Below are 12,787 nucleotides of genomic sequence, written 5' to 3' on the forward strand. Positions count from 1 at the left end.
TAATACTGTAAGGAGAACTAAGTGGTGCCCATAATACTTTAAGGAAGACTATATGGTGCCCATAATACTGTAAGGAGGACTATGTGGTGCCCATAATACTGTAAGGAGGACTATGTGGTGCCCATAATACTGTAAGGAGGACTATGTGGTGCCCATAATACTGTAAGGAGGACTATAGTGTCCGGTCCAAAATGAGTCTGCAGTCACTGACTGCAGACTTTTGAATCCTCCAAGGGCACCCACTGTGCGATGCGAGGATTTGTGATTTTCTGAGCTATTGTAAAATTTACAATACATATCAGTAATGTAAGTAGAAAGTGAAATCTTTGGCATTGTACTATACCTATATTTCTTATCTGTGCATCATGAATTGTGTTATGTGGTAAAGGGGCCCATTGAGACTCTTTTGCCCAGGGCCCGCAAAAACCTGGAGCATGCCATGCTGTATATAGTACTTGTGGTTCAGCAGCATGAAGAAATTAACCCACCAAAGATTTTGCTTGTAATTCTGCTTACGCATTGCAACAACGCAATCTAACACAGACTTCTGCAAACTCAAATATTTAAAAAATGCGGCTTCAATTTAATAATGTACAGATAAATACATGTAAAATGCTTAGAAATATAAGAAGCTTTAAAAATAAATGCCTTATACAGAATGATTAAACACCTCCATAATTATCCAACACCACAGAGTAGTGTCGTCAAACTATGATCCATAGTGAAAATATTAATCTTCATTTACCTTACTTTCTAAAATTAAAGGTGATTTAGAGACTTACAAATACATAAACTTTGTGCAAGGCATAATCATTAATACCATACAACCTTAATAGATTGGGCATTTAAGAAGGGATTGTCAGAGTAGTGAACAAGTCTCCAGAGTAAAATAAAGGCTTATACTTCCTCCCATGTTGGCATCATTCCAGCGAGGCGGGTGCAAGGTCTCCCAGCGCTTGAGTGACATTACTATGTTACATTAGCACTGCAGCAAACTCAGTCAAAGCAGATATCTAGTCTGATGGAAAACTGATGAGCACAGCCAATCAGCAACTGCTGACTCGTAAAATCATAAGCCTTGCAGCGGCTGCTGATCCACTGCTCCTTGTCAATAGTGCAACAGAGAGGATGTCTGTTTGGACAAAATAGTAAAGGCTGCATCTTCTCAGCATCCGCTGATTGGCTGCAGTGCTCATGTTACATAGAAATATCACGCATCTGGAGATTCGTCGCACACATTATATGAAAGGTGCCAGGGAGGTGAGTAAAAGATTTTTATATTTCAGTCTGGAAAAATGGGCATTTATGAAGGAGTTGACCAAGTAGTGGACAACCCCTTTAAGAAAAACAAAATTGGAATTCCTTCCTAGAAAGTAAAGTACAATATCACCACAGAACTTTTTGGAACTATGTCTCAAGAAATTATATCGTCTCCCTGTGAACTTGGACAAGTTTCGGTCTGATTACATTTGCTGGTGTCGTCTAAAGGCTGAGTCACACATAGCGATATCGTTAACGATATCGTTGCAACGTCACGCTTTTGGTGACGTAGCAACGATCCCGCTAACGATCTCGTTATGTGTGACAGCGACCAACGATCAGGCCCCTGCTGGGAGATCGTTGGTCGTTGGGGAATGATCAGGACCATTTTTTGGTCGCTGATCACCCGCTGTCATCGCTGGATCGGCGTGTGTGATGCCGATCCAGCGATGTGTTCACTTGTAACCAGGGTAAATATCGGGTTACTAAGCGCAGGGCCGCGCTTAGTAACCCGATATTTACCCTGGTTACCATTGTAAAAGTTAAAAAAAAAAAAACAGTACATACTCACATTCTGATGTCTGTCACGTCCCCCGGCGTCCACAGGGTTAAAACTGCTTTAGACAGGAGCGCTGCTAATGCACGCGCTGCTGCCGAGAGCTTCCCTGCACTGACTGTCAGCGCCGGCCGTAAAGCAGAGCACAGCGGTGACGTCACCGCTGTTACTGCCGGCGCTGACACATTCAGTGCAGGGAAGCTCTCGGCAGCAGCGCGTGCATTAGCAGCGCTCTTGCCGAAAGCAGTTTTAACCCTGTGGACGCCGGCGGGGGACGTGACAGACATCAGAATGTGAGTATGTAGTGTTTTTTTTTTTTACTTTTACAACGGTAACCAGGGTAAATATCGGGTTACTAAGCGCGGCCCTGCACTTAGTAACCCGATGTTTACCCTGGTTACCCGGGTGCTGCAGGGGGACTTCGGCATCGTTGAAGACAGTTTCAACGATGCCGAAGTAGTTCCCCTGATCGTTGGTCGCTGGAGAGAGCTGTCTGTGTGACAGCTCCCCAGCGACCACACAACGACTTACCAACGATCACGGCCAGGTCGTATCGCTGGTAGTGATCGTTGGTAAGTCGTTTAGTGTGACTCCAGCTTTAGACTGTGCTGACTGACTTTCTGCACTAGACTCTTTTTCTGAAGGCGACTCAATGGAATCTGGGTTTAAAACCCGCTGGCTCTTATCTGATGCAGAGGGCACCAGCTGCTTCTTTGCTTCAGCTTCTTGTAGTTGTAAAATTTGCTCTACTTCAATTTCCAAGTCCAATCTCTCTTCATCAGCTTCTACTTCCAACTGCTGCATAAGCTCCTCCAGCTTCTTAGCTTTTCGAAGTTCATTCTGTTGTATGATGGTACATAGGTGCTCGGTTAGTTGCTCCTTAATCTGGGTTTTCTTATAAAAGTCTAATTTTGCAGAAACATATTCGGATTCTGCTTTGTCATAACGTTTCCTGTTGGATAAAGAGAAAGCAAGCTATTACAATGTAATGAGTACACTGTTACACAATCCCCATGAGACTTGACTAGGACAAGATTTTACAGTATGCTCACACCAGAAGGTCTGCCTAATTTTGGTCTGTAAGGCCATGGGCACACGTTCAGTATTTTTCGCGTTATTTTCGCGTTTTTTCGCTATAAAAACGTGATAAAAACGCGAAAAAACCGCTTACATATGCCTCCCATTATTTTCAGTGTTTTCCGCATTTCTTGTGCAAATGTTGCATTTTTTTCCGCAAAAAAAATCGCATCGCGGAAAAAAAAAGCAACATGTTCATTAAATTTGCGGAATTGCAAGCAAGCAGATCATGGGCGGTTGGTACCCAGGGTGGAGGAGAGGAGACTCTCCTCCACGGACTGGGCACCGTATAATTGGTAAAAAAAAAAAAGAATTAAAATAAAAAATAGTCATATACTCACCTTCGATGGCCCCCGGAGTCTTCCCGCCTCTCATCGGTGCATGCTGCCGCTTCCGTTCCTATAGATGGTGTGTGTGAAGGACCTGCGATGACGTTGCGGTCACATGACCGCGATGACGGCGCGGTCACGTGACCGCGACGTCATCAAAGGTCCTGCACACACACACACCATCTATAGGAACGGAAGCCGCTGAAGAGATCGGCTGTCTGCAGGTGAGTATAACCTTTTTTTAGTTTTTTTTATTATTTTTAAACATTCTATCTTTTACTATTGATGCTGCATAGGCTGCATCTATAGTAAAAAGTCGGTCACACTTGTCAAACACTATGTTTGACAAGTGTGACCAACCTGTCAATCAGTTTTCCAAGCGATGCTACAGATCGCTTGGAAAACTTTAGCATTCTGCAAGCTAATTACGCTTGCAAAATGCTAAAAAAAAAAAAAGGCGCAAAAAACGGGAAAAAAACGCGCAAAAAAAAATGCGGATTTCTTGCAGAAAATTTCCGGTTTTCTTCAGGAAATTTCTGCAAGAAATCCTGACGTGTGCACATACCCTAAGGCCATGTGCACACGTTCAGTATTTTTAGCGTTTTTTCGCTATAAAAACATGATAAAAACGCGAGAAAAACGCAAAAAACCCCGCTTACATATGCCTCCCATTATTTTCAGTGTTTTCCGCATTTCTTGTGCAAATGTTGCGATTTTTTTGCGGAAAAAAAAGCAACATATTCATTACATTTGCGGAATTGCGGGGATTCTGCACACCTGGGAATGCATTGATCTGCTTACTTTCCGCATGTGGCTGTACCCAGGGTGGAGGGAATGGGCACCATATAATTGGTAAAAAAAAAAAGTTAAAATAAAAAATAGTCATATACTCACCTTCGATGGCCCACGGAATCTTCCCGCCTCTCATCGGTGCATGCTACCGCTTCCGTTCCTATAGATGGTGTGTGTGAAGGACCTGCGATGACGTCGCGGTCACGTGACCGCGACGTCATCGAAGGTCCTGCATACACACACCATCTATAGGAACGGAAGCCGCTGAGGAGATCGGCTGTCTGCAGGTGAGTATAACCATTTTTTTTAATTATTTTTAAACATTCTATCTTTTACTATTGATGCTGCATAGGCTGCATCTATAGTAAAAAGTTGGTCACACTTGTCAAACACTATGTTTGACAAGTGTGACCAACCTGTCAATCAGTTTTCCAAGCGATGCTACAGATCGCTTGGAAAACTTTAGCATTCTGCAAGCTAATTACGCTTGCAAAATGCTAAAAAAAAAAAAAAAAACGCGAAAAAAACAGAAAAAAAAAATGCGGATTTTTTGCAGAAAATTTCCGGTTTTCTTCAGGAAATTTCTGCAAGAAATCCTGACGTGTGCACATACCCTAACAACTTTTACTGCTGAATCTACATCTCTAGATTTACAGTATAATAAGCAGCTACACAAGTCAAGGCCTAAATGACCGTTTGACATCCAAAAGTACCCCCTGGAATAGGCCTGTAATGCGCTTTACATACATAGTTACATAGTTATTAAGGTTGAAGGAAGACTAAGTCCATCTAGTTCAACCCATAGCCTAGCATGCCCTAACATGTTGATCCAGGGGAAGGCAAAAAAAACCCATGTGGTAAGAGTAAGCTCCATCATGGGGAAATAAATTCCTTCCCGACCCCACATACGGCAATCAGACTAGTTCCCTGGATCAACGCCTTATCAAGGAATCTAATATATATACCCTGTAATATTATACTTTTCCAGAAAGGTATCCAGTCCCCTCTTAAATTGAAGCAATGAGTCACTCATTACAACATCATACGGCAGAGAGTTCCATAGTCTCACTGCTCTTACAGTAAAGAATCTGCGTCTGTTATTATGCTTAAACCTTCTTTCCTCCAGACGTAGAGGATGCCCCCTTGTCCCTGTCACCGGTCTATGATTAAAAAGATCAGCAGAAAGGTCTTTGTACTGTCCCCTCATATATTTATACATTAACATAAGATCACCCCTTAGTCTTCGTTTTTCCAAACTAAATAGCCCCAAGTGTAATAACCTATCTTGGTATGGCAGACCCCCCAGTCCTCTAATAAACTTGGCTGCTCTTCTCTGCACCCGCTCCAGTTCAGCTATGTCTTTCTTATACACCGGAGACCAGAACTGTGCACAGTATTCTAAGAGTGGTCGCACTAGTGACTTGTATAGAGGTAAAATTATGTTCTCCTCATGAGCTTCTATGCCTCTTTTAATGCATCCCATTATTTTATTTGCCTTTGTAGCAGCTGCCTGACACTGGCCACTGAATATGAGTTTGTCATCCACCCATACACCCAGGTCTTTTTCATTGACGGTTTTGCCCAGAGTTTTAGAATTAAGCACATAGTTATACATCTTATTACTTCTACCCAAGTGCATGACCTTACATTTATCCCCATTAAAGCTAATTTGCCATTTATCAGCCCAAGCTTCTAGCTTACATAAATCAGCCTGTAATATAAAATTGTCCTCCCCTGTATTGATTACCCTGCAGAGTTTAGTGTCATCTGCAAATATTGAAATTCTACTCTGAATGCCCCCTACAAGGTCATTAATAAATATGTTAAAAAGAAGAGGGCACAATACTGACCCCTGTGGTACCCCACTACCAACCGTGACCCAGTCCGAGTGTGCTCCATTAATAACCACCCTTTGTTTCCTATCCCTGAGCCAACTCTCAACCCACTTGCACATATTTTCCCCTATCCCCATTATTCTCATTTTATGTATCAACCTTTTGTGTGGCACCGTATCAAAAGCTTTTGAAAAGTCCATATACACTACATCTACTGGGTTCCCTTGGTCCAGAACAGAACTTACCTCTTCATAGAAGCTGATCAAATTAGTCTGACATGATCGGTCCCTAGTAAACCCGTGCTGATACTGGGTCATGAGGTTATTCCTCTTCAGATACTCCAGTATAGCATCCCTTAGAATGCCCTCCAGGATTTTACCCACAGTAGAGGTTAAGCTTACTGGCCTATAATTTCCGAGTTCAGTTTTTGTCCCCTTTTTGAATATTGGCACCACATTTGCTATACGCCAGTCTTGTGGTACAGACCCTGTTATTATGGACTCTTTAAAGATTAAAAATAATGGTCTATCAATGACTGTACTTAATTCCTGCAGTACTCAGGTGTGTATCCCATCCGGGCCCGGAGATTTGTCAATTTTTGTGATTTTTAGTACTTCCTGCTGGGTTAAGCAGGTAACATTAAATTGGGAATTATTATCACTAGTCATATTGGCTGCCATGGGATTTTCTTTTGTAAATACTGATGAAAAAAAAGTCATTTAGCATATTGGCTTTTTCCTCATCCTCATCCACCATTTCCCCCAGACTATTTTTAAGGGGGCCAACACTTTCATTTTTTAGTTTCTTACTGTTTATGTAGTTAAAGAATATTTTGGGATTATTTTTACTCTCTCTGGCAATGAGTCGCTCTGTCTCAATCTTTGCTGCCTTGATTTGCTTTTTACATAATTTATTTAATTTTTTGTATTTATTTAATGCCTCCTCACTACCTACTTCCTTTAATTCTCTAAATGCTTTCTTTTTGTCACTTATTGCGCCCCTTACAGCTTTATTTAGCCATATTGGTTTCCTCCTATTTCTAGTATGTTTATTCCCATACGGTATATACTGTGCACAGGTCCTATCCAGGATGCTAATAAATGTCTCCCACTTTCTTTGTGTACTTTTATGTCTCAGGATATCGTCCCAGTTAATTGCACCAAGATCCTCTCTCATCCGTTGGAAATTTGCCCTCCTGAAGTTTAGTGTCCTTGTCACCCCTCTACTACACATCTTATTAAAGGAGACATGAAAACTTATTATTTTGTGATCACTATTCCCCAAGTGACCCCCAACCCTTATATTTGATATGCGGTCTGGCCTGTTGGTTAATATTAGGTCTAGCAGTGCCCCCCTCCTTGTTGGGTCCTGAACCAGTTGTGAAAGGTAATTGTCTCTCATAGTTGTCAAAAACTGATTACCTTTACTGGAACTGCAGGTTTCTGTTCCCCAATCTATTTCAGGGTAGTTGAAGTCCCCCATAATAATGACTTCTCCTTGAGTCGCAGCTTCATCTATTTGCTTTACAAGGATATTCTCCATTGCTTCCATTATTTTTGGAGATTTATAACAAACCCCTATCAGTAATTTATTATTTTTTTCCCCTCCCCTTATCTCCACCCACAGGGACTCTACATTTTCATTAGATTCACCTATATTATCACGCAGGATGGGTTTTAAGGTCGATTTTACAAACAGACACACCCCACCCCCTCGCTTATCTGTACGGTCATTTCTGAAAAGGCTATAGCCCTGCAAGTTAACAGCCCAGTCATGGCTCTCATCCAGCCATGTTTCAGATATCCCCACCATGTCATAATTATGTTCCAACAACATTAGTTCTAATTCGTCCATTTTGTTGTCGAGGCTTCTGGCATTAGTATACATGCACTTGATGTTCCTCTCTGTACCTCTATTCTTTCTTAAATTATTAACTGTTCTAACCCCACCTCCCATGCCTCCGCCACCCCCAACTTCCTTATTTGTGCCCAGGTCTCTATCTGTACTATCTTCCCCACCTATAAAATGAATACCCTCCCCCCATTCCCTAGTTTAAACACTCCTCCAACCTTCTAACCATTTTCTCCCCCAGCACAGCTGCACCTTCCCCATTGAGGTGCAGCCCATCCCTAGCGTAGAGCCTGTAGCCAACTGAGAAGTCGGCCCAGTTCTGCAGGAACCCAAACCCCTCCTTCCTACACCAATTCTTGAGCCACTTATTAACCTCCCTAATCTCCCGTTGCCTCTCTGGCGTGGCACGTGGTACAGGCAGTATTTCAGAAAATACCACGTTGGAGGTCCTTGCTTTCAGCTTGCAGCCTAATTCCCTGAAATCATCTTTAAGGACCTTCCACCTACCTCTAACTTTGTCATTTGTGCCAATGTGCACCATGACCGCTGGGTCCTCACCAGCCCCTCCCAGTAATCTGTCCACCCGATCAGCGATGTGTCGGACTCGAGCGCCAGATAGGCAGCACACCGTTTGACGATCCCTGTCTTTGTGACAGATTGCCCTATCTGTTCCCCTAATAATTGAGTCCCCCACTACCAGCACCTGTCTGGCCTGCCCTGCTCTCCTATTTCCCTCCTTACTGGAGCAGTCACTCATCCGGCTTTCAGAGGACATGCCTGGCTGCAGCAGTGCTACCCCTGTACTGGCACCCCCTTCATCTGCCAACGTAGCAAACTTATTGGGGTGTGAAAGATCAGGACTAGCCTCCCTGGCACTCTTCCCTCTACCCCGCTTTCTGAATGTCACCCAGCTACCTACTTCACTGTCCTGCAGCTCCATCCTACCATCCCCCCTCCTCATCTATCCCATTGAGCGTCTGCTCTGTGAGCAGAAGACTCCTCTCCATATTGTCTATGGATCTCAGTGTTGCCAGCTGCACATTTAGATCCAGTATCTGGGTTTCCAAATGCACAAAGTGCTCACATCTCGCACAGCAGTATGCACCCTAGACCGGCTGATCAAGGACTGCATACATGTGGCAAGATGTGCACTGGATGGCATTAACAATTGTGGAGCACATTTCCTAATGGGGATTGCACCAGACAGAAACGTTAAATAAAAATAAATACAAAGTATTAATTAACACTTGGAACAGCAATTCCTCCCTTGGAAACTCCCTGATTCCAAAGTCACTGAGTCACAAGTCACACTTACCGCCGTCCACAGTTACGCTCAGGTCACACTCAGCTCGCTCACACTCGCTATGCTAAAGATTTAAAGATTTTTTTTTTTTTTCCTCTATTTCCCTTCAACAACAAGCCACCTTGCTGTTCAAATGCACTTCCAAAAAGCAAAAAAGTATATGTACTGCATCTAAACTTACTTTTCATGTCTACGATTCTATGTATTACAACCATTATTACGCCTTCCCGCCAAGGACAATTTTGGATTTTTCATTCTTTCCTCCAAAAGCCTTAACTTTTTTTATTTTTCCATTCACATAACTGTATGATGGCTTGATTTTTTTTTGCGAGACAAATTGTAGTTTTGAATGACACACTGGAGAGCAGAAAAAAACCCCAAATGCATTCAAATTGCAAATAGAGCGCTATTCCAGAATTTATTTATTTTTTATTTACCATGTTACCTATACGGTAAAACTGACCTGGACAGTATGATTCTGTGATTCTCCAGGTCAGTACCATTATTAACCCCTTAACGACCGCCGATACGCCTTTTAACGGCGGCCGCTAAAGGTACTTAAACCACAGCGCCGTTAATTAACGGCGCTGTGGAAAAAGTGAACAGCGCCCCCCAGAGTCGGATTTTCTCTGGGGTCTCGGTTGCCGAGGGTAGCCGAGACCCCAGAGAACATGATTCGGGGGGTTTTTACCGACCCCCGAGTTGCGATCGCCGGTAATTAACCGTTTACCGGCGGTCGCAACAAAAAAAAAAAAAACGCGATTTGCCATTTAATTTCTCTGTCCTCCGATGTGATTGCACATCGGAGGACAGAGAAATAGGGTCCCCGATGGCCCCCGATAGCCCCCCAATACTCACCTACCTCCCCCGGTGCTCCTCGTGGCTCCTGATGGGCGCCGCCATCTTTTTTCCAGGGAAAAGATGGCGGGCGCATGCGCAGTACGCCCGCCGCCCGGCACCCGGAAGATCTTTGGGGTAGCCGAGACCCCAAAGAACATTATCGGGGTCGGTTTGCACCGACCCCAGTTTTGCGATTGCCGGTAATTAACAGTTTACCGGCGACCGCAAAAAAAAAAAAAAGCGATCGCACATCAGAGGACAGAGAAATAGGGGGATTCGGGGACCCTAACATACTCACCCGGTGTCCCTGGGTCCTCTTCTGTCTTCTCCTGCCGGCCGGCTTTTTCATCATGGCGGGCGCATGCGCAGTGCGCCCGCCATCTGCCGGCCGACAGGAGAGACGAGTAGGGGCTAAAATTAGGGATAGGGTTGGGGCTAAATTTAGGGTTAGGGTTATGGCTAAATTTAGGGTTAGGGTTGGGGCTAAATTTAGGGTTAGGGTTGGGGCTAAATTTAGGGTTAGGGCTGGGGCTAGGGTTAGGCTACTTTCACACTAGCGTTTTTTGGCTTCCGCCGCAATGCGTCGTTGGAGAAAAAACGCATCCTGCAAAAGTGCTTGCAGGATGCGTTTTTTCTCCATTGGCTTGCATTAGCGACGCATTGCCACACGTCGCATCTGTCATGCGACGGATGCGTCGTGCTTTGGCGGACCGTCGGCACAAAAAAGCTACATGTAACTTTTTTGTGCGACGTGTCCGCCATTTCCAACCACGCATGCGCGGCCGGAACTCCGCCTCCGCCTCCCCGCACCTCACAATGGGGCAGCGGATGCGTTGAAAAAACAGCATCCGCTGCACCCATTGTGCGGCGCTTACAACGCTAGCGTCGGTACATCGGCCCGACACACTGCGATGGGCCGAGTACGACGCTAGTGTGAAAGTAGCCTTAGGCTTCTTTCACACTTGCGTCGGTACGAGGCAGTCGCAATGCGTCGGCCCGACGTACGTTGTGAAAATTGTGCACAACGTGGGCAGCGGATGCAGTTTTTCAACGCATCCGCTGCCCAGTCTATGTCCTGGGGAGGAGGGGGCAGAGTTACGGCCACGCATGCGCGGAAATGGCGGACGCGACGTACAAAAAAAAGGTTACATTGAACTTTTTTTGTGACGACGGGGCTAAAGTTATGGTTAGGGTTGGGGCTAAAGTTAGGGTTAGAGTTGGGATTAGGGGTGTGTTGGATTTAGTGTTTTGATTAGGGTTATGGTTAGGGTTGAGATTAGGGCTGTTTTGGGGTTAGGGTTGTGATTAGGATTATGGAACGGGTTGAGATTAGGGTTAGGGGTGTGTTGGAGTTAGGGTTGGAGTTATAATTTGGGGGTTTCCACTGTTTAGGTACATCAGGGGGTCTCCAAACACGACAGCCAATTTTGCGCTAAAAAAGTCAAATGGTGCTCCCTCCCTTCTGAGCTCTGCCGTGCGCCCAAACAGTGGTTTACCCCCACATATGGGGTACCAGCATACTCAGGACAAATTGGAGAACAAATATTGGCATCCAATTTCTCTTGTTACCCTTGTGAAAATAAAAACTTGGGGGCTAAAAAATCTTTTTGGTGGAAAAAAAAAATATTTTCTATTTTCACTACTCTGCATTATAAACTTCTGTGAAGCACTTGGGCATTCAAAGTTCTCACCACATATCTAGATAAGTTCCTTGGGGGGTCTAGTTTTCAAAATGGGGTCACTTGTGGGGGGTTTCTACTGTTTAGGTACATCAGTGGCTCTGCAAACGCAACATAATGGCCGCAGACCATTCTATCAAAGCCTGCATTTCAAAATGGCGCTCCTTCCCTTCCGAGCTCTGCCGTGCGCCCAAACAGTGGTTTACCCCCACATATTGGGTACCAGCATACTCAGGACAAATTGGACAACAACTTTTGGGGTCCAATTTCTCTTATTACCCTTGTGAAAATAAAAATTTGGGGGCTAAAAAAATCTTTTTTGTGGGAAATTGTTTCCAAAATGGGGTCACTTTGGGGGGGGGGGTTTCTACTGTTTAGGCACATCAGGGGCTCTCCAAACGCGACATGGCGTCCGATCTCAATTCCAGTCAATTTTGCATTGAAACAGTCAAACGGTGCTCCTTCACTTCCAAGCTCTGCGGTGCGCCCAAACAGTGGTTTACCTCCACATATGGGGTATTGGCGTACTCAGGAAAAATTGCACAACAAAACTTGTGGTTAAATTTCTGTTTTTACACTTGTGAAAATTTAAAAAAATGGTTCTGAAGTAAAATGTTTGCAAAAAAAAGTTAAATGTTCATTTTTTTCTTCCACAGTGTTTCAGTTCCTGTGAAGTACGTAAAGGGTTAATAAACTTCTTGAATGTGGTTTTGAGCAGCTTGAGGGGTGCAGTTTTTAGAATGGTGTCACACTTGGTTATTTTCTATCATATAGACCCCTCAAAATGACTTCAAAGGTGATGCGGTCCCTAAAAAAACCATGGTGTTGTAAAAATGAGAAATTGCTGGTCAACTTTTAACCCTTATAACTCCCTAACAAAAAAAAAAATTGTTTCCAAAATTGTGCTGATGTAAAGTAGACATGTGGGAAATGTTATTTATTAACTATTTTTTGTGACATATCTCTCTGATTTAAGGGCATAAAAATACAAAGTTTGAAAATTGCAAAATTTTAAACATTTTCGCCATATTTCTATTTTTTTCATAAATAATCGCAAGTAATATCGAAGAAATGTTACCACTAACTTGAAGTACGATATGTCACGAAAAAACAATCTCAGAATCAGCGGGATCCGATAAAGCGTTCCAGAGTTATAACCTCTTAAAGTGACAGTGGTCAGAATTGTAAAAATTGGCTCTGTCATTAAGTACCAAATTGGCTCTGTCACTAAGGGGTTAAGATACCAAACATGCATTTATTTATTT

General features: G+C 43.7%; 1 protein-coding gene across 2 annotated transcripts in view; it reads right to left on the minus strand.

The window, feature by feature from the left end:
* Positions 1 to 2,152: 2,152 nt before the first annotated feature.
* Positions 2,153 to 12,787, minus strand: part of GORAB (golgin, RAB6 interacting) — a 261,302-nt gene continuing 250,667 nt past the window's right edge. Inside the window, exon 6 of one of the 2 annotated variants that reach the window (XM_077276222.1) lies at positions 2,153 to 2,768. In XM_077276222.1, the coding sequence (XP_077132337.1) occupies positions 2,354 to 2,768 (415 nt within the window). In that variant the 3' untranslated portion in view covers positions 2,153 to 2,353. The remainder of the gene's footprint in view (positions 2,769 to 12,787) is intronic. The other variant, XM_077276223.1, reaches the window with a different exon arrangement.

The sequence above is a fragment of the Ranitomeya variabilis genome, chromosome 8 (genome assembly GCF_051348905.1).
Source record: "Ranitomeya variabilis isolate aRanVar5 chromosome 8, aRanVar5.hap1, whole genome shotgun sequence".
NCBI classification, from domain to species: Eukaryota; Metazoa; Chordata; class Amphibia; order Anura; family Dendrobatidae; genus Ranitomeya; species Ranitomeya variabilis.